The following is a 19367-nucleotide window of genomic DNA, read 5'->3' as shown; positions in this document are numbered from 1 at the left end:
CACCTTCCCAAGACTTTCCTCCAGCTAATTAATCCCCCTTCCAGGCCTGGAACCCTCAGCCCCACCCCACCCCAAATTCTCCAAGCTGCTATGACCCCTACGTTTATCCTGGCAGCCTGCACCCCAGGTCTCTCTGCCACTCACCACTCAGGGTCCCCTCTCCAGAGACAGAGGTGCTGGGGTTCTCTGAGGCCCACAGGACCAGATTCAGGCTCAGCCAGCCTGGGGAAGGACTCCAGGAAAATGGAACAGGAAGTTCCCAGCCCCAGTCCCATGCAGGTGATGAGGGGGCATCCTAGAGTTAACCCTTAAACTCCCAGTTGGGGAGCGGGGTGGGGGGTGGGAGAGAAGGCAAGGCGGGGCCAGAGAAATAAAGATAGGGCCAATCCAGATTCCAACCTCAGACTGCTTATGAATCTAACTACCCCTCCAAGTAAGAACTGCCCCCTTCCTAATCAGAACTGGTCCTATGCCCCTTGGGGGTCTGTCAGCCTGTACTTTTGTTGGGGGTGGGGTGAACAGAGAAGAGCTACCATTTTAAAATGCCTGCTGTGTGTTGGGCTCCTTGCTAGGCATTTCGTTCATGCAACAAATCTTTGCCAAGCATCTGCCCTGTGCTAGGCACAGTGGTGGGTGCTGAGGACACAGAAGTGAACAGGCCCTGACCTCAGGGGCTTGCTTACACACCAGGGTGCAGGAGAAAACAGTGGTGGGCCCTCAAAAGAAAATAGGACTGGGTAATGGGGGAAGGGAGGGAGCCATCAACACTGCCGCCTAAAATCCTCCCAAGAATGCTGCCAGGTGGCTTTTGACCTCAGCTTTACCAATGACAAAGCAGGGGCCCTGGGGAGGGGAAGTGACTCACCTTTGACTCTAACCACAAAATCAAACTTTTCTCTCTGCTCTAAGGGGCCTTTTGGGGTTATGCTCTAGGTGGTAGCCTGGAGGGTGCATTTCCACGGCCACCTGTCCTGGGGACCTGGGGTCACCTAAGCAGTGGCCAGAGACTGGGGGCTAGCCGCCCCTCGGACCAAACCTGTAGGGGTCAGACCCTGTGCTTGGTCTGGCTCTTCTGCAGGGTCACTGTCTTCCTGCACTTAGCACCGGGGCTTCTCTGGTTTCTTTATTTGTCTAGTGTGGGCCTCACTGGACCTCAAGCTCCCTGCGGACAGTGGGGTTTCCCTTGTCTGCTCCACATTCCCCTCGCCTAGCCTAGCGCCTGACACATTATCGGGACGGACGAACTGGCTGAGGAGCAGCACCGCGGGGCCCAAGGTACTCAAGGGTTTGCCGCGCGCCCCGGACCCGGGGGTCCCCACAGAGGGGACTCCTCCCGCGGAGTTCCCAGTCCCTGGCTGCTGCCGCCCGCCTCTGGGCGGGGCTGAGGGGAGGGGCAGGAGGAGGCACCGCCCTCACAACCTGACCTGGGCCCTGAGACCCTCCCTCAGAGCTGCAGCGCCCGCCGCTGACCCCAGAGCTTACCTGTGCACCCGTGGCTATGGCCTTCGAGGACGTGGCCACGTACTTGACCCCTGCGAGTGGGGCGGCTGGGCCGGGAGAACTGCAGGAACGTGACCTGTCCCGGTAAGGATCCGACCAGGTTGTCTCCGGGCGTTGGGCTGCAGTGTCCGGAGAGCCTGCGGGAGCTGGCCGGGAACGCAGCGGGAAATTCGGAGCTCGCTGTTAACATGGATTTCCCCGGCCCCCCACTCAGGCTCACACTTTTCCTGGAAATATGTTATAAAAGCAGAGACTGCTTGACCCAACTACCAGAAATATTAGCCAGGCGGAAAGGCCTGGAGTGAGAGAAAACCAACACTTAACTTTTGGCCTTCTTTGTCTGTAAACCTCTGCCCGCCCGCGGATGGCCTTTGACTAGTATTCCTGCTCACGGGTCACCACGTGCTTGCACCAGTCATTCACTCGGAAAATTGCGTCCCTAATGTGTGTTCCGCACCGTCCCCGACCCCAGGGCCGCGGACTGAGTGGAACCGGCAGGTGCTACGGCCACGGGGCGTACAGTCTGGGTGGGACTAGGTCCCTGTGGAAGAGATTCCTTTTGACTTCTCATTGACTGAAGTTGCTTTGCAGAAAAAAAGGGGCTTAGTGAACATTTAATTCCTTTCACATTCTTCCTGATCTTTGAAAATACATTCCCTCCTCCCAGAGTATTATCCACGAACGGACAAAAATGCCTGTTAAGTTGCTGGATTGTTGTTTTATCTCTAGTAAATGATAAACACGTTCCCAAGGAACTTTTAATATTCATCTACCTACTTGGGATATGTTTCAATATCTCCTAAAATTATTTCAAAAATGTAAACTTCAACTATTCTCCTTGTTACCTTAGAATTTTTTTTGTATCAGGTAGGTCAGCAAAAGTGCCCGACAGTGCTAATTGATGGTGTCTTCATCTTCAGAAATTTCAAAGGAAAAACAAATTTCCCTGTATTTTCAACTTCTATAGGATTTTTCCATTTAGAATAGTTCAGAGCAAAGGGAAAACTCCTCCAACTCTAGGAAAAATTCCTATTAAAAGTGCTATAATCCGAGCCCTGGCTGGTGTAGCTCAGTGGATTGAACATGGGCTGTGAACCAAAGGGTCGCCAGTTCAATTCCCAGTCAGGGCACATGCTTGGGTTGCAGGTCAGGTCCCCAGTGGGGGCCACATGAGAGGCAACCACACATTGATGTTTCTCTCCCTCTCTCCCTCCCTCCCTTTCTCTCTCTATAAAAATAAATAAAAAGATTTTAAAAAATTAAAAATAAACTTTAAAAAGTGCTATAATCCCTTGACTAGCCTCTGGTTAATTCAGTGGCCTAAGTGTATGTCTCTAAACTGCATTAATAACACCTTTTCCTGCAGCTGTACCCCCAACATTTCCCTCTGGGCAGTCACAATCATGAAGGAGTCATTGCAGGGTGTTTATGGCACAGCCAGACACCTCACTGAGGAAACACACCAAGTCCCCTCAAGGGGACTGGCCTTGGTACAGAAGTGCTAGGAATATTGAGAAGAACACAAGGTGAGCCTTGGCATGTGCCAACCTTTCTTTGGTGTCTGCAGATTTGCCGTCCCCCAAGTTTCCCATCTCCTTGTCTCATTGGCAGGAAGTCTGAAGATTCAAAGGCCTCAGCTTGACATTTGCTGCTGTGTAGCTCTGGCAAGACATTTAATTGACTCCTTTCACTCTGCTGCTCCAGGCTCTTCCCAAATGCTCACCCTAGGGCCCATCCAAGGCCTCTCCTACCATGGATCTCATCTAACTTCTTTTCCTCTACCTGCCACATTTCAGTCACCACCTTCCAATCCCTGAACATGCCTATCTGATCCCACCTCGTCCCAGGCTGGAATGGGTGCTTTCACTTCCAACCCCACTTTGCCAGTTCCTCTTCATTCTTAAATTTCAGTCTCCTTGGGAAGACTGCCTCTGTTTGCTCTTTAAAAAGCATTCTCTCTCTGCACTCTAGCTTCTTTCATAGCACTTAATAGTCTGTAATTCACTTGCTTCTTTTTTGTCTATTTGGCTTTCGTCTACCCTCACCGTTGGACTCTAAGCCACGGACCATGTCTTTATGGTTCATTGGTTCCCAGTTTGACCTCTCCGTGGATTTGAACTTCCATCTTCCTTAGAACTTTCCTGATTTTTAGGAGCCACACTATTTTATTTTATTATTTTATTTTATTTTATTTTATTTTATTTTTTCCACCTTTCCAGTGTCTCTTCTTCTCCACCAATCTTTCTTTCTTTGCCTGACCATTAAGTATTGACATCCTACAAAAGCACTGGCCTAAGGGGCCTCTTCTCATTCCATTTCCTCCCAGCCTCTATTGGTTCCTACCTGTTGTTGTTTACATCCTAGTGGAATCCACTCAACTTGAGAGTGGGCTGGATTTAGTTATTGCTTCTAATAAATGGAATCCAGTCTGGTTAGTGTTGGAGTGCCACTTTGAGATTAGGTTGTAAACAGACTGTGGTTTTCTTGGGGGCTTTCATATGCACACTTTCATTCTCTTGCTTCCTCCCCGGGGGGGGAGTCATGTCTGTGGGGAGCCTATGTTTTGAGAAATCAAGGGCAGTGAATGTGGGTTCTCCTCCCCAGTCAAGCCTTAAGATGAGACTACAGCCCCAGCTGACAACTTGAGTATAACTTGACCCTGAGCTAGAGGCACCTAGCTAAGTCCCATTGGGGGCAGAAACCTTAAGATAACAAGTACCATATTTGGTTTATTTTTTAATTTTTATATTTACTTATTTTTAGAGAGAGAGGAAGAGAACAGAAACATCAAAACATCAATGTGTTGTTGCCTCTCACTTGCCCCCCACTGGGATATGGCCTACAACCCAGGCATGTGCCCTGCCTGGGAATCAAACCAGTGACCCTCTGGTTCATAGGCTGGCACTCAATCCACTGAGCCACCCCAGGCAGGGCACAAGTATTTGTTTTAAGATACAGTGTTTTGGGATCATTTGTTGCATAACAAGAGATAACTAATAACCTCCCTTGGAGGTTTCATAGCCTCTGTGGCCTCAGAAACCATTCTCTGTAGCAGTATCCCTATATTCATATTTTACCTCTCAATTCTGTCCACTTGACATTGCTACTTGGTTGTCTCATAAAAGTCTCTAAGACTTCATGTTCAAAACTGACTTGTTCAGCCAAATAAATAAATGTAAATTCCATGTGAGTGGCTTTGTTGCTGTTCACTGATGTATCCCTAATGCCCAGCACATAGTAAATCCTCACTGAGTGTAGATGAATTAATGTTTCACATCATATGTGCTTCTTTTCTGGTATTTTCTATTTTGGTAAATGTAGTACAGTCCATGTAGTCACTCAAACCAGAAATCTGGATTTATTCTTGACCTCCTCACTTTACTTCATTCTTACATCTTAACAGTCTCCAAGTTCCATAGGTCTGACATCCTGAATATTTTTCAAATCTGCCTGTTTCTCTACCTCCACTGCCATCACCCAAGTCCATATCACCATTATCTCCTGCCTGGACCATAGCAATGACTGAACTGGTTTCTCCTCATTTATTTTTTAAAATATTTTAAATGTAGCATACAGAAATGTACATGAAGCTAAAATAAAGTAAGAGCATGCTGGATTTTTACCAAGTGAAAACAGCCTTTTAGCCAGCATGGAGATCAAATAAAAACTTACCAACACTTCTGGTGCTCCTCTGGTGCCCCCTTCTCTTCACTTCCCCTCCCCCATCATCACTATTCTTCCATCCACAACCAATTTGTTTGATCTGTTTTTGAACTTCATGTAAATGAAGTCACACAATTGGAACTCTTCTTCTGGTCTTACTCATTCCACAGCAGGGAGCTCATCCATGTGTTGCATACCCCATTGCATTATTTATTTATTCTATTGTGGCTAGACAGTGAGTGGTTTTTAGTTTGGAGCTACTTCAAGTAGTTCTTGTATGTCTCTGGTGACCACACATGTGAGTCACTACTGGGTTTGTACCTGGGAGTGAATCCCTGTGTCACAGGGTATGTAGATGTTCATCTTTAGAAGACTGCCACACCGTGGTCTAGAGAACTTAAACCATTTCCCCTTTCACCATCTGCAAACTCATACAGTTTCTTTTCTTTTCTTCTTTTTCTTTCTTTCTTTCTTTCTTTCTTTCCTTTCTTTCTTTCTTTCTATCTTTCTTTCTTTCTTTCTTTCTCTTCTTTCCCTTCCTTCCTTCCTTCCTTCCTTCCTTCCTTCCTTCCTTCCTTCCTTCCTTCCTTCCTTCCTTCCCTCTTCTCTCTGTCTCTTTCTTTCTTTCTTAGAGAGAGGGGAAGGGAAGAAGAGAGGAGGAGAAACATCAACTGGTTGCCTCTCACTCACCCCACACCAGGGACCTGGCTCACAGTGCAGGCATGTGCCCTGTCTGGGAATTGAACCAGTGACCTTTTGGTTCGCAGGCCAGTGCTCAACCCACTGAGCCTAGCTAGCCAGGGTTCATCTAGTACATTTGTTGCCTCGGGCTTAGGATCAGCCATTTCTCCAAGGAGTCCAGATTTTTATCATTAGCTGATTTTTTTTCACATTGTAAAAGTCACATAAATGGAGTTTTTAAAAGGATGAAATAAAGTAAAAACAAATGGAATATCCACTCTTCTTTCATACTCAGTGGAGTAAATGGAATATAAAAGATTCTTGTGAAATACTACATCATGTGTAGACGAATGAGCCTGAGGGCTGGGGGGTGGGGGTCAGAGCTGCAGCAGGATGAAGGGCTGAAGACATCAGCTGAAAAGGACAACGGAGTTGGTTCCTAGGTGCCATTGCCATCTACTCCTGTGAGGAACCTCCATTAGGGGCCTCCCAATGCTGAGATGGTCAGAAAGCCTTCTGAGTGTCCCCATTTCCACCTGCTTCAGTGTCTTATATGAGTGAATATAGCCTGAAACTCCACCCAAACTTGAGGAACACTAGGTATCAGATAGTATTAGTGGTGGTAGCAGCAGCTACAGGTATTTTGGGGATAGTTTTCTAAAAATGTACCAACCTCTAAGGAAAGGTAACAATTTATTCTCAAAGGGCCAACCAGAGTGACTGCTGAGCTTAGTTTCCACAGTGTCCCTGTCCTCCCTGTACTGTAAGCAGTTTTAGCTTCCAGGTAGAGAGAGTGTTCCAGAAGGTGGGATGAGGGTGTTTGGGGAACAACACATCCAGTCTACTCTGTCAAGTTTAGTGGCTTGCTTGGCTGAAACTGAAATGCCAGCCTTGAAAACTGTGGAAGGAAACACTCAGTGTTGCTCTCTAGGAAGGAGACTTCTGTCCTCCTGGAGCTTACCCAGGGCAGGAAAATGTGTCTGCCAGGCCAGCATCATGGCTGTAATCAGGAGCCAAGGTTGGGGTTGGCAGCCTCTCTGCCTGCCCTGTTTGCAAGATCAGATGTCAGTCTTGCTCACTCACTAGGAAGGAACAAAGCCCCCATGATCATAACTGCTGGGTAGTTCCCGTTGCAAGACAAGGACAACAAGAATAGGATTGTGAATAGGGACCTGGCTAAAGAAACTGATAGACCTTTTACGATGGAATAAGCCATAGTTAAAAAACAGCAAGGCACCACTGGAGAAGTGCCGAACTCTTGACACACAACCACTGCGTCCAAACCTGTACTAAGAGACTTAACCAAACTCTTGCCGGGCTTCTAACAGCATAAGGCCAGGACGACCCTAGCCCCGCCCCTCCTCATTCCCCCCCCCCCCCCACCCCGCCAATAATATTCCTGCCTGAAAAAACCTCAACACTGCACTGCTGCCAGAATTTATTGTTTGTTCTAGCCAAATGATTGATGATTGGCCCCTGACCTCCCTTTCTTAGAGCATTTACTAAAAAGAGCTTATAATTGTGAATATATGTCTCTTACAACGCAGATGCCATCGGTCTCGGACCCGAGAGTCATTCCTTTGAAGTGCATTCACCAGGAATGACAGGTCTTCTGTCTTCCTGCTCCGTGGGATAGACTACTGACTTCTGTATCTCATAGCTAGCAGACAGACACACCAGGCCTAATCACATCTACACTGACTGGCTTTTTGTGATTTTTCACTTCTCTGATTCTACTGAACCCGGTTCTCTCATTCCCTCATTCTCCCTTTTCCCAAACGCCCAAATTGGATGGCGCTCAGCTCTTCCCCCTGCTATCAGTAGTTATCGAGTAAAATCTTTCCGTCGCTTTAACTGATGTTCTGCTGTATTTGTCTTTGACACGCTGCATGTTTTTTCCCTCCATTTTTTTTATATTGAGCAACCTCTAAGATGTGTCACACAGACACACAGACTGGGGGCAGGTCAGCGACATATGGTATACTCTCATTTTTGAAACAAAATTCAGAATAGGCGAGTGTAGGAGGAGACTCTAGTCCTGGGAGGCTGGGCGGAATTTGTGCTCCAGGTCTTCAGCATGATAGCCCCGCGCTCACGCTCGCGCTCTCGGGCGGACGCTCTCGCGCAGACAGCCTCAATTTCCCCAGCCGACTCGAGAGCTTGGGAGTGTCCGCCTCGCGGTCATCACCGCTTCGGGTGGCCCTGCACCCGGGATCGACAGCTGGCGCCGCGAGACAGCCGGGAAAACCGGAAGTTGGAATGGGGTAGCCGGACGGAAAACGCCGGCACACCTTACACAGTCAGAAGGCACCAAGTTGACCCCACTCAGCCGTGCAATCCCCTCGGGGGCGCGGGCGGGAGCGCGCAAGTAAGAGTGGCTAGACAGTGTCGTGGAGAGGCGGGGTAGGGGCGTCCGCCAATAACCGACGTCTCCGAGGGGCGGGGCAGCGTCGTTGCCTGGGCGACACGCTCCCAGCATCCGTGCTCTGCTCTGGGCAGCGGGGAGGCACCGGCTGTGAGAACCGGCCTCGGGGGGCCTTCAGAGGCTCCGAACGCGTGCCCTCCAGTCGCCTCGCATTAGGGGGCCGCACCGCGGAGTCTCGGCGCCTCTGGGGTGAGAGGGCTGCGGGCCGCGTGAGCTCTCACAGCCTGGTCTCCAGTAGCCTTGGGGTTTCTTATTTTTCATCTTTGAAAACGTGTTTTTTTTTTTCCTGGAACCCCTCCTATTTAATACTTACACTGGTTTTCTTTTTTTCTGTTTCCATGGTTAACATTTTCTCTACTGTTTATTCGATTATTCCTGTTTTCCATGGCCTCTCCCGCATTCCTTTATTTCCCTCCTGTGGTCTCTCCTTCCTAAGGTTAGATCATCTGCATTGCCCTGTCTTCAGCCTGGGCCGCCTTAATCAGTGCAAGATTGTTTTTTATTATGTCAGATTATTCTTTTTTCTGCTTTTTATTAGTCTGGGTGGTGGTTTTGTGTGTGTGTGTGTGTGTGTGTGTGTGTGAAGCCCTCTTTAAGACTTGAGTTAGCTCACAAGCCAGTCTCCGAGGGTAGATCATGATTTATTTCCTGAAGGTAGCATTTCTCCTTACTCAAGCTCAGTGAAGCTGCCTGATATCAGAGTTGGCATTTGTGTTTCCCGTGCCTGAAGCTGGGATAAGCGCCTTCATCCATGATCGATATCCTTGTGACAGGCTCCTGAGGTGAGTACATCCCTAAACTGGTGGCTTGTGAGCTGTGCAGCAGGTGTTTTCTGCTGGAGTTGTATGGAGCTCTTTTTTAAAAAAAAATTAGTCATCAACATTTAAAAGTCAGGAAATTTTACATAGAAATCTAATTCTTTTTGGCTTCTCTTGAAAAGGCCTCAAGCTTTGGTGATACTAGGCTCCCAACTGGCCCATTTAAACAAAATATGGTTTCTTTTTTTCTTTTTTAAAGATTTTATTTTTATTTATTTTTAGAGAGGGGAAGGGAGGGAGAAAGAGAGAGAGAGAGAAACATCAATGTGTGATTGCCTCTCACATGGCTTCCCACTGGGGATGTGGCCTGCAATCCAGGCATGTGCCCTGACTGGGAATCAAACCTGCAATGCTTTGGCTTGCAGCCCACATTCAATCTGCTGAGCTATGCCAGCCAGGCCAAAAATATGGTTTCTTGAGGCCTCTGAAGTCCCTCCCTACTCTGGTCTTAAACCCAAGGAACCGGCCATTTGTGCTACTGCCTGGGTGCTGGATGCATTTAGGTTCTGATCTCTGTATTACTTATTTAATCACCCTGCCTGGGTGACTTTATGAACTCTTTCAGGGATAGAAATTATCACACAGCAAATGTGAGAGCTTTTCCTCCTACACCTGCTCAGTCCTAGAGCCAGCCCTGGAAGGGTTTCCTCTCGTTTCGAAGAAGGGGCTAATGTCGGTCATATAGCAGGTGCTCAATAAATAGTTTTGTTTTTTTTTAAGATTTTATTTATTTATTTTTAGGGAGGGAAGGGAGGGAGAGAGAGTGAGAGAGAGAGGGAGGGAGAGAGAGAGAGAGAAACATCAATGTGCGGTTGCTGGGGGTTATGGCCTGCAACCCAGGAATGTACCCTGGCTGGGAATCGAACCTGGGACACTTTGGTTCCCAGCCCGCGCTCAATCCACTGAGCTACGCCAGCCAGGGCTAATAAATAGGTTTTGGACAGTTAAATAAATGTTAAGACTTCATTTGGTCTAGTTTAGGCAATTCCCTGGTGGGATCCAAATCTCTGGGCTTCCCCAGTATCCCTGAAGTGTCTCTTTTGTCTGGTAGAGAAACTTTTGCCCAGGAATCAGGGCACACCCACTCGTTTTTGGACTTGGTGCACTCCTGGGACTGCCTTGGGTTGAAATGATCCATCTCAGGAGCAAGGCCCCTTCTCTGGACACTGTTGTGCTCCTCCTAGATGGAAAAATTCTCACAGACGATGCAATTCATCTTTTCCAGGGCTCCCTGTGGCTTTTTCTCATTTTGTAGCTCTCTCTGGCTTGAAAATAATATTGATGTTTGCTGTACCTTTGTACATCTCTCTTTACCTTGAGGATTAAAACACCTGGAAACCCCTAGGGGTTTGTCACTTCATCAGAGTGACAATAGAATGGATCAGAATCTTAGGACTCCTGAAACATGTTTAACTCCAAAAGTTGAATTGCAATCTCAAAATGCTGCAGTGGCAATCTGAGAACAGGTCCCGAATGTAGGGAATTTGGGTCCAGGGATAATTTTTCAAGAAAATCCATTTTTATTTTAATTCTTCTAATTTTTTAAATGTTGGAAACTAAGTTTTAAAAAAATTAAGCCCTTGTGACCTGTGGGCTGGTATAGTGGCCAGTCATGCCTGTCTTATTGGGTGAAGTGGACACATCTCACAGGTCTCCTATGGGCTGAAGGCACTGGGCTTGGGAATGTTTCCTGGAGGAACAGACCTTCCTGGAATTTGACCGCAGGGCTGACCCCCACCTGCTTCCTGACTGGGAGGTAGAATATGAAGCCACCAGGGATGTCTGAGGGTCTGGGACCCCATGATAGTGGTAAAGACCCCTTTACTCTCGCTAATACTAGTCTTGAGAGTGAGCTGGGGGTAGGAAACCTTTAGAAAAATCAGACTGATCCCACATCGTTTGCAGGTGTAGTGAATGGAGGTAGGGGGGAGATCCTAGGCCTCTCTTAAGTTTCCTCTTATGGAGAGAGAACTCTGTGCCAGTCTTGTGTGGGGAACCAGAGGACCTGCTGACCAGCCTGGGGGCTTTAAATAAAATCCAGGGGTGTCTTTATGGACCTTCAGAAACTCTATGGACCTTCAGAAGCCCAGAAGGGTGCTGAAAAGATCATCATAAGTCTCCACCCAGCAAAGTGCCCTTTTTCCTGTGAGGGCAGCTGCAGTGCTCTCTCTGAAACGTCAAATGTCAAAATCCTCCCATAAAATGCATTTTCCCATATTGACGCTCCTGTTTGGCTGGCATTATGAGTAGTATGTGCCTGGAAAAGTGGGAGCTGCCAACTCGGATCTGGAGTGACCTGGCCAAGAGCAGGTGCAGCTGGGCTCCGGACCTTAAACCCCGGAACGCTGGAAACCAGGAACCCTCTAGGACTGTAGTTACGTGGGGAACGGGATCTGGGAGGGACTTCCTGTTGTCCTTAATCCCAGTCTCCACCCGTCTCCCTTTTCCCGGTGCAAGCTGCTGAGAATCCCTTCCCAGGGGAGGGGCCCTCTTTCCGCTGGCTGAGGTGTCCCATCCACCTCCAACTCAGTGAGGATGAGGGGCTGGGGAGGGGACATGGATCCAGAGAGCAGCGCAGGCAGCCAGCTGGCAGGAGGGAACGGGGTCAAAGGTGGAGGGCTTGGAGAAAAGGTGGCCTGGACCCAGATTGAGGAAGGGGAAGGACGGGAGGGACATTCTTTGTCCAGGACCTTGAGGCAGGTGGACTCCTGAACCCAGGCGGGAGGCTACAGCCTCTGGGAGGTCGTTGAGAGTGGGCAGCTCAATTTCTGGACCCCAGGCAGGGCTGAGTCAGGTGGAGCACAGGGTGTATGTGTGTCCTGGACCAGGGAGATGGCAGGGCCTGGATTCCTCAGCTGAGCTGGCTGTGGCAGTTGGGGCCCCACACAGCACCTGTTTCGTAAGATCTCTGCAGATCTTTCGACTTCTAATGACAGGAGATACAGATTCCTAATCAGTCCTGGCTTTCCCTGAGCTGATCGCTCTCAGATGCAGGGCTATTGTTTCAGTGATAAAGGGAACAATACAAAATAGCATTCTGTAGAAGCAAGGACCCAAAAAACAGAGAGGGAGGCATCAAGGAGGCTTTAAAATTTTTTTTTTCATTTATTTATTTTTAGAGAAGGGGGAAGAGAGGGGAGAAACAGCAGTGTGTGGCTGCTTCTTGCAGCTCCCCCCACTGGGGACCTGGCTCACAACCCAGGCATGTGCCCTCGAACCAGCGACTCTTTGATTCACAAGCCTGTGCTCAGTCCACTGAGCCACAGCAGCCAGGCAGGAGACCCTATTTTTGATTGGGAATAGGGATGAACCTGGCCCTCCAGGGGATTTTGGGAGTACTTCAGAGGTGTCCAGGAGACGCTAGCTGATTTCCTTCTGCTCTTCCAGGCTCCTGGCCAGAAGCTGGAGGGGGTTTGGCCAACAGAAGGGGAAACAACTCAGCTGTGCTTTGTAGCTCTGAGATAGAAAATGTCTGCAGACTGTGGAGGCACGCAGGCTCCCCAGGACAAAGAGAGAGTCCAAGAGGTATGGACATGGTGCCAGGTAAGGGAGGTGTGCTCTGGAAAACACTGGAGTTGGATGGGATCATCACAGCAAGGCATCTGGACCAATGAAGAGTTAGACTCACTGGGGCGCAGGGCTGGTGGTTGGTTGTAAAAGGGGAAATGAAGAGAGGGCGGTATAATGGGAAATACCTTCCACCTGGGAATTGACTTCTGCGGAACCGCATTGCTTGGCCTGGTGCCTTCTGTAGTCAGCAGACCACAGGCCACATGAGGTAGCAGTAGGCTCTGTAGAGGTCCCACTGGTGAGGGTAGCTCTCTGAACAGCACCCAGAACACACAGAGAAGCCTCAGTCTCCCCTTATCCCCCACACACATATATTGTCCGTGGCCTGGGGCCCCTTCTCTCTGGGTCTGAGCATCTGGGCCTTCCTGTGCATGTTGCCTCTATGTGTATGTGTGCTTAATTACAACCTATGGGGAGACTGGAGTCACCAGACTTGGAATCAGAAGAATGAGTCCATTGCAGCTGGGTGTGTGACTTTGGGCAAGTACCCTGGCCTCTGGGAACCAGGAGTATGATCTATAAAATGTGGATCATGTACCTGTTGTTCCAACTGTATCACCCATGTGGTTGGGAGGCTCAGAGGAAATTATGGGCACAAGAGTCCTCTGTAAGCGGTTCATCACCTGCAGGAGATCATTACTGTGACACATAATACAAGGACACCCATGACAACTGGAACCCAGGTCAGAGAGACCTGTATCCCCTCACCCAGTAATTCCAGTGGTTGTAAGCCTGCATACAAATCAAGTATTAGTTTTATGTTTTTCCTACCATAGAAGCACAAAGAATTGTTACCACTGTTTGGTTTCCTTTCCAAAATGCCTTTGTAAAACCCTGCTGATGTTGGGTTTTATCAACTCACACAGTAGAGTAATAACAATAACTACAGGCACTGTTATGTGTTTGCCCAGAACTTTCTGAAGCAGGCAGCTCTGTCATGCATTGTCTGTGCGGAACGTGGAACAGCTGGGTTTTGGAGCCTGCCTTATCCACATGGCTCTCAGGCACGCTGACTCCTGCCCTATGGTCTTTCCCTTTGAGACCCTAACACAGATGGAGGTGGGGGGTGGGGCAAGAGGGATAGGCATGAGTTCCCCGTAGAAGGCTGGCCAGTCTCCATTGCAGTGGATGACAATGAGGTTTCACCAAGGGCCTCCCAGTAGAAGGGAAGTGACTTAACCAAAGCTTTTGAGGTTTGGGTGGAGACGGTGCCTGCTCCAGTTTCAATGGCTAGTGAGGAATGGCTGTGGATTTGAGCCCCGATCACCTGACTAAAGCCTGCTCCTTCCTCTTCCAGAGCACTGGGCTGATGTTGGTGTGATGAAGGGGGGAGGAGTTGAGAGGACCCTGAAGTCCCACTGGGTGGGGCAGCACTGAAGGGGGTGAGCTGGAGAGGAGCTCTCCTTTTTTCCGACCAAGGTGGGCACCGGGCTTTGGCACACCTGAGGCACTGTTGGGCTTTCTTCTCCAAACTAAAATACTCCAACTGCTCCAACCAAATTGAGTCAGGCCAGATATGCCCAAGGCCACATGATGCCTCCCTGTCACCTTAAAGACATGGTGGCCCTAGGGATGACTTGGGAGTCAGATACACTTGAGTTCAAATCCTGGCTGGGCCACTCCATGATCTTGGACTCTTGTCTGAGCTCTGAGCCTGGGTGTATTAGTTTCCTGGGGCCACCATAACAAAGGGTCACAAACTTGGTGGCTTAAACCAACCAGAATTTATTCTCACAGAAACCCAAAATCAAGGCATTGGCAGGGCTCCCTCCCAAGGCTCTAGGTAGGATTGTTCCTGCCTCTCCAGCTGCTGGGGCTCCAGGTGTCCTTGGCTTATGACAGCACCAAGAGATGCATGGCCTCCTTCATGTTCTGTGTTCCCTTTTTATAAGAATACCAGTCATCAGATTTTCAACCCACTGCACTCAGTTTCCTTGTATATTAAAAATAATAACCACACTACTGTTAGAGGTACAAGGCTTGAACTGAAACATGCAGCTGCCCTGTGGGCACTTGGCCAGCCCGCACCTTGCAGGGTCTTTATAGGCCTGCCTTCCTTCCCTTTTGGGGGTGAGCAGGGGATGCACAGGTCCCTGGGGTTGTGAGAAGGAAGTAAGGCCAGTCCTTCAAGTGTGTCTTATATGTGGTTGTGTGTTCGGCCACATTAGGTGTCTGTCTCTGTAGGGACCCCTGGGTGTGGAGGACATGGCGCTTTTCCAGTCTCCATCCCAGTATTAATGGGGGCTGCCATTCCTAGGTTCCAGGTCATGGGCATCCTTGTCAAGAAGAACCTTCTGAGTCAAAGGACATGGTGCCTTTTGGAGCCACTCAGGAGTCACCCTACATTAAGACAGAGATGCAAGAGCTGCACCCTGAGGGGGCATCACAGGAGGACAGGGCTCAAGGAGCTTGGAGTTGGAGGCGCCTGAGCCAGGGCTCTAAGGAGAAAGCTCTTTTTCTACCTGGTGGAGGTGAGGAGAGGGATGTGGAGAGGTGCTTTCCTGGGCAGCGGCTGTGGGGAGAGGTGGAGGCTCACAGCCCAGGTGGGAAGGGGAAGAGGTTTCTGCCATGTTTAGGAGAGATGCCTGGATGTCTGCCCACTTGCTCTCAGAGGTCACCCTGGCACAGTCTCAGAGCCTACTGACCCTCTTCTTGGGTGGGGTCGAAGGTGGGGTTTGAGGAAGCTGTGGGTTTGCCAGGCATGAGCTTGCTCAGGGAGCAGCAGGACCCGAGGATGAGGTGGCCTCTCTGAGGACCTCTCTCCTCTCTCAGCCCTCCCTTCCCCCCAGATCCCTGTGCTTTCCCACGAGGGGAGGACCAGAGACCGGCAGATGGCTGCAGCGCTCCTGACTGCCTGGTCCCAGGTGAGTGCCCCGTCCAAGGCTGGGAGGGAAATAGAAAGGCACAGAGGGATGGTGTCTCTGACTGGATCATCCTCTGGATCTCAGCGCTGGACCCGAGGGTCAGGGCCAGAGGGGAATGCGCTGGAGATCCCGAGCTTTGGCCGTGGTGTCAGAAAAGAAGGCATCTTTTATCTTTGTCTCCTGTCTTCTGCTGTACACAGACGCCTTATTCTTGTCCTAAAAAGCTGTCCTTGGGCAACTCCTGCTTCACCCATAGACCTGGGCAGGAGGTTAGGAGTCAGGATCTCATCTTGGCCTCAACGTGGCACCAACAGGCCCCTCCACCATGTCATGGCTTGTCCTGCAGAGTAGGAATTTTGTGTTGTTTCAGATGCCAGTGACCTTTGAGGATGTGGCTCTGTACCTCTCCCGGGAGGAGTGGGGGCGGCTGGACCACCCGCAGCAGAGTTTCTACCGGGATGTCCTACAGAAGCGAAATGGGCTGGCCTTGGGTAAGGGCTGGCATTTGTGTGGGGTGACCACTTCCAGAGGCCCTGGATATCAGAGGTGGGGTCTGTCCTGCCATTATCTCCCAGCTTTCCAAGGCTTAAAAACTGCTCATTGTTCATGTAGGTGGTATTTTTCCACAGAACCTTCCTAGTGATTGGCATGCTCTGTGTACGGGCTGCGACGGTAGCCATGAGTCAGATAGTGGCTGTTGAGCTCTAGAAGTGTGGCTAGAGTAACCGAGTATTTAATTTTATTTCATTTTAATCAGCTCAAATTTGAACTGAAATAGCTACATGTGACTAGTTGGCTGCTGTATGAGACAGTGCCAACCTAGAGATTCCACTTCTCTTTGGTTCTTCTGTGGTGCTTTCTCTGAGGTTTCACCCCTCTCCCTCGAAGCCCAGTGTTAGATGTGTTTGAGCAGAAAACCAGGCTCTGGGCTCAGGGCTGTGTGCCTGAGGTAGGGGGACATGGCGCCAGTAACGTCTGCACTGGGGGGGCGTGTCCTCGTCTCCGAGGGGCCTGGGCTCTCTTGGTGTTTCTCACAGTAAATAGTTACGTCCCCGGGCTTGACTCCTCACTTTCAGACTATCATTTTCTTGGCAAACTTTAATGAGATCTTATGGAAAACTCAGTGTGCGTTCATTGTTACCCATCCATTCAGTTAGTCTTTCTGTCAACACACACCTGTTGCACAACTGCTAGTGCAAGCAGAGCTTGGGGCTTGGTCATGCCACCCCTTGACTTCAGTGGTGGGCCAAGACCCTCCCTTGTCCCTGTTGGGCCCCAAGATCACAGCCACCCTGCTCCCTCCTTTAATTATCTCAGGTGAGTCTACCACCTGTTGTTAACACCCCAGGGCCCCGATCAGCAGGTCTGGGCAAGTCCTGGGAGATCAGAGGGAACCGAGCACCCATTTGTGGCCTCATGACAGATCTCACCAACAACCTAAACCAAGGGTCCCCAACCCCTGGGATACAGACTAGTACCGGTCCATGGCCTGTTAGGAACCGTCCCTGAGGGAAACTTGCCTGAGCTCCCCCTTACCAGTGCATGGAAAAAACGGTGCTTGGGGACTGCTGACCTAAACCACCCAGTTTGTCCAACACATTCTCTTCCTTCCATGGGGCTTGGATCAGGGCATGGAGGCCAGGCTCTCTGCTCTCTTACTGAGTTGACCAGAATTCTCGGGCCCTCGTCCAGGGACTTGGCAAATGGACCTTTAGTCCCTGACTTCTGGGTGGCGTTCCTGGCCCCTCATGTCCCAGGCCCTTTCTTTGCCCCAGGCCCTCCCCAGGAGCCCTTACTGTCGATCGTCCTGGGAAGGGGTGGGTGCAGGAGTGGGAGACATTGCTGGGCCCACAGTCAGGGCTGTGTGAAGAAAGGGGTTGCCAGCAGCTGACCTGGCCCAGCCCCCTCCCCATTACTGCTGGTGCTCCTTTAGGGAAACAAAGCGGAGCCCTACCTCAGCCCTGAAGAGAGTATGTCTAGTAGTGACCCTGGAACGTGCTTCCTAGAGAGGATGGCCATGTGACCCCAAGCAGTGTTAGAGGTCATGTGGTGTTACCTGGTATTTCCACAGTTGCACCCGTTCCCCTTTTGCTCTGTCAATTCTAAGGGGGCGGTGTCTCCTGCTGGGCAGCCCAGGAGCTCTGTCACTGAGCACTGCATTTCTTTTTGGCCAGGGTTTCCTTTAAGCAGAACTTTCTGGGCCTCGCAAGTACAGGGCAAGGGTGAGGCCTCAAGTTGGTGCCTGCAGATGGGAGAGGAAGAGAAGAGAGGTGCATTCAGAGGTAGTGGGTAGGCAGTGGGTTGTCACTATCACTCCCAGGTGCCCCTTGTCAGTGCAGGCTCTGCTTCCTGTGGGGTGGGGACACATGGCCCTACCTGGGGCAGGGGCTGTCCTTCCCTCCTCTGCAGAGGGTGGCTCTCATTTCCCAGGTTCCCCTGAGGTCCTTGCACTTTTCTCCACCTCCAGAATTCCCTTGGGTCCCTCACAAAAGCTTCTCTCTGGTTGGAAACTCTTTTTCCAGGAATGGCAGACGTGAGAAAGGAGGAGCCGACCTCATCCCCAGCAGTCCCTGGGGATGGGAAGTCCTTCAAGGCCAGGGCAGGAAGAGCCCAGGAGGATGTCCTGCAGTGTGGGCGACAAGCAGCCAGTGGCCAGAGATTGGGGCCAGCCAAAGACGACAAGCAGCCAGGTCCCCAAGAGGAGACACAGCTGGAACCAGCCCTGTCCGGCACAGGCCTCCCAGAACAACCCAGCAAGGGGGATACAGATACTCCCGAGAGCAGCAAGGAGGTCCTGGTCCCTGATGGTGATGCCTGCAAGAAGACCTACAAGTGTGAGCAGTGTGGCAAGAGCTTCAGCTGGCACTCGCACCTGGTGACACACCGGCGCACCCACACGGGCGAGAAGCCCTATGCCTGTACAGACTGCGGCAAGCGCTTTGGCCGCAGCTCGCACCTCATCCAGCACCAGATCATCCACACTGGTGAGAAGCCCTACACCTGCCCCTCCTGCTGGAAGAGCTTCAGCCACCACTCCACACTGATCCAGCACCAGCGCATCCACACAGGTGAAAAGCCCTATGTGTGCGACCGCTGTGCCAAGCGCTTCACCCGCCGCTCGGACCTGGTCACCCACCAGGGCACGCACACAGGTGCCAAGCCCCACAAGTGTCCCATCTGCAGTAAGTGCTTCACACAGAGCTCAGCCCTGGTCACCCATCAGCGCACTCACACGGGGGTCAAGCCCTACCCGTGCCCCGAGTGCGGCAAGTGCTTCAGCCAGCGCTCCAACCTCATCGCACACAACCGTACGCACACCGGGGAGAAGCCCTATCACTGCCTTGACTGTGGCAAGAGCTTCAGCCACAGCTCACACCTCACCGCCCACCAGCGCACCCACCGTGGTGTGCGGCCCTACTCCTGCCCTCTCTGCGGCAAGAGCTTCAGCAGGCGCTCCAACCTGCACCGGCATGAAAAGATCCATACCACAGGGCCTAAGGCCCTGGCCATGCTGATGCTGGGGGCAGCGGGTGCTCTTGCAGCGCCCCCATCTACTCCCACCTAGGAGGCCGAGAAGGAGGCACCAGGCCCTGAGGAGGAGTGAGGGCAGCTGTAATGGCAGTGAGAGGGAGCGAAGGGAGTTTGGGAGGTGCTGGCACGGGGTGGGGCACGGCAACATGGGAACGAGTTAGGGTGAAAAGCAGGCAGGCTAGCTATAAATTAAAGGCCTTGGAATTCAAGCCATGGCCTACTGCTCCGTCTTGGGGTGGGTTGGGGTAGGGAGGTATGGGGTGGTCGGGGGAGCTGGTGGCTGACCCCAGACTGGGAGGCTCCTGGGTCCATGAC

At 50.9% G+C, this 19367-nt stretch overlaps 1 protein-coding gene and 1 long non-coding RNA gene across 5 annotated transcripts; both read left to right on the top strand.

The window, feature by feature from the left end:
* Positions 1-1425: 1425 nt before the first annotated feature.
* LOC118499288 lies at positions 1426-7698 on the top strand. The gene is made up of 2 exons (XR_004901816.1): positions 1426-1584; positions 7392-7698. It is a non-coding gene; the product is annotated as an uncharacterized LOC118499288 (long non-coding RNA).
* A 498-nt stretch (positions 7699-8196) lies between these two features.
* ZNF205 (zinc finger protein 205) lies at positions 8197-19261 on the top strand. 4 transcript variants are annotated; one of them, XM_036019966.1, is made up of 7 exons: positions 10712-11616; positions 12475-12612; positions 14915-15128; positions 15430-15521; positions 15892-16012; positions 17696-17791; positions 18044-19261. In XM_036019966.1, the coding sequence occupies exons 2-7, from the start codon at positions 12556-12558 to the stop codon at positions 19084-19086; spliced, it is 1623 nt and encodes a 540-aa protein (XP_035875859.1). In that variant the 5' UTR covers positions 10712-11616; positions 12475-12555; the 3' UTR covers positions 19087-19261. The 4 variants fall into 4 exon arrangements, with proteins under 4 accessions (XP_028366288.1, XP_035875859.1, XP_035875860.1 ...); XM_028510487.2 differs by lacking the exons at positions 10712-11616; positions 17696-17791 and adding an exon at positions 8197-9051; XM_036019967.1 differs by lacking the exon at positions 17696-17791 and having other exon boundaries at positions 10714-11616; positions 12475-12630.
* The last annotated feature ends 106 nt before the right edge of the window (positions 19262-19367 follow it).

Source organism: Phyllostomus discolor, chromosome 3 (assembly GCF_004126475.2).
Source record: "Phyllostomus discolor isolate MPI-MPIP mPhyDis1 chromosome 3, mPhyDis1.pri.v3, whole genome shotgun sequence".
Lineage (NCBI taxonomy): Eukaryota > Metazoa > Chordata > Mammalia > Chiroptera > Phyllostomidae > Phyllostomus > Phyllostomus discolor.
Note: the sequence above shows the minus strand (reverse complement) of the source record. Positions and strands in the feature narration are given on the sequence as shown.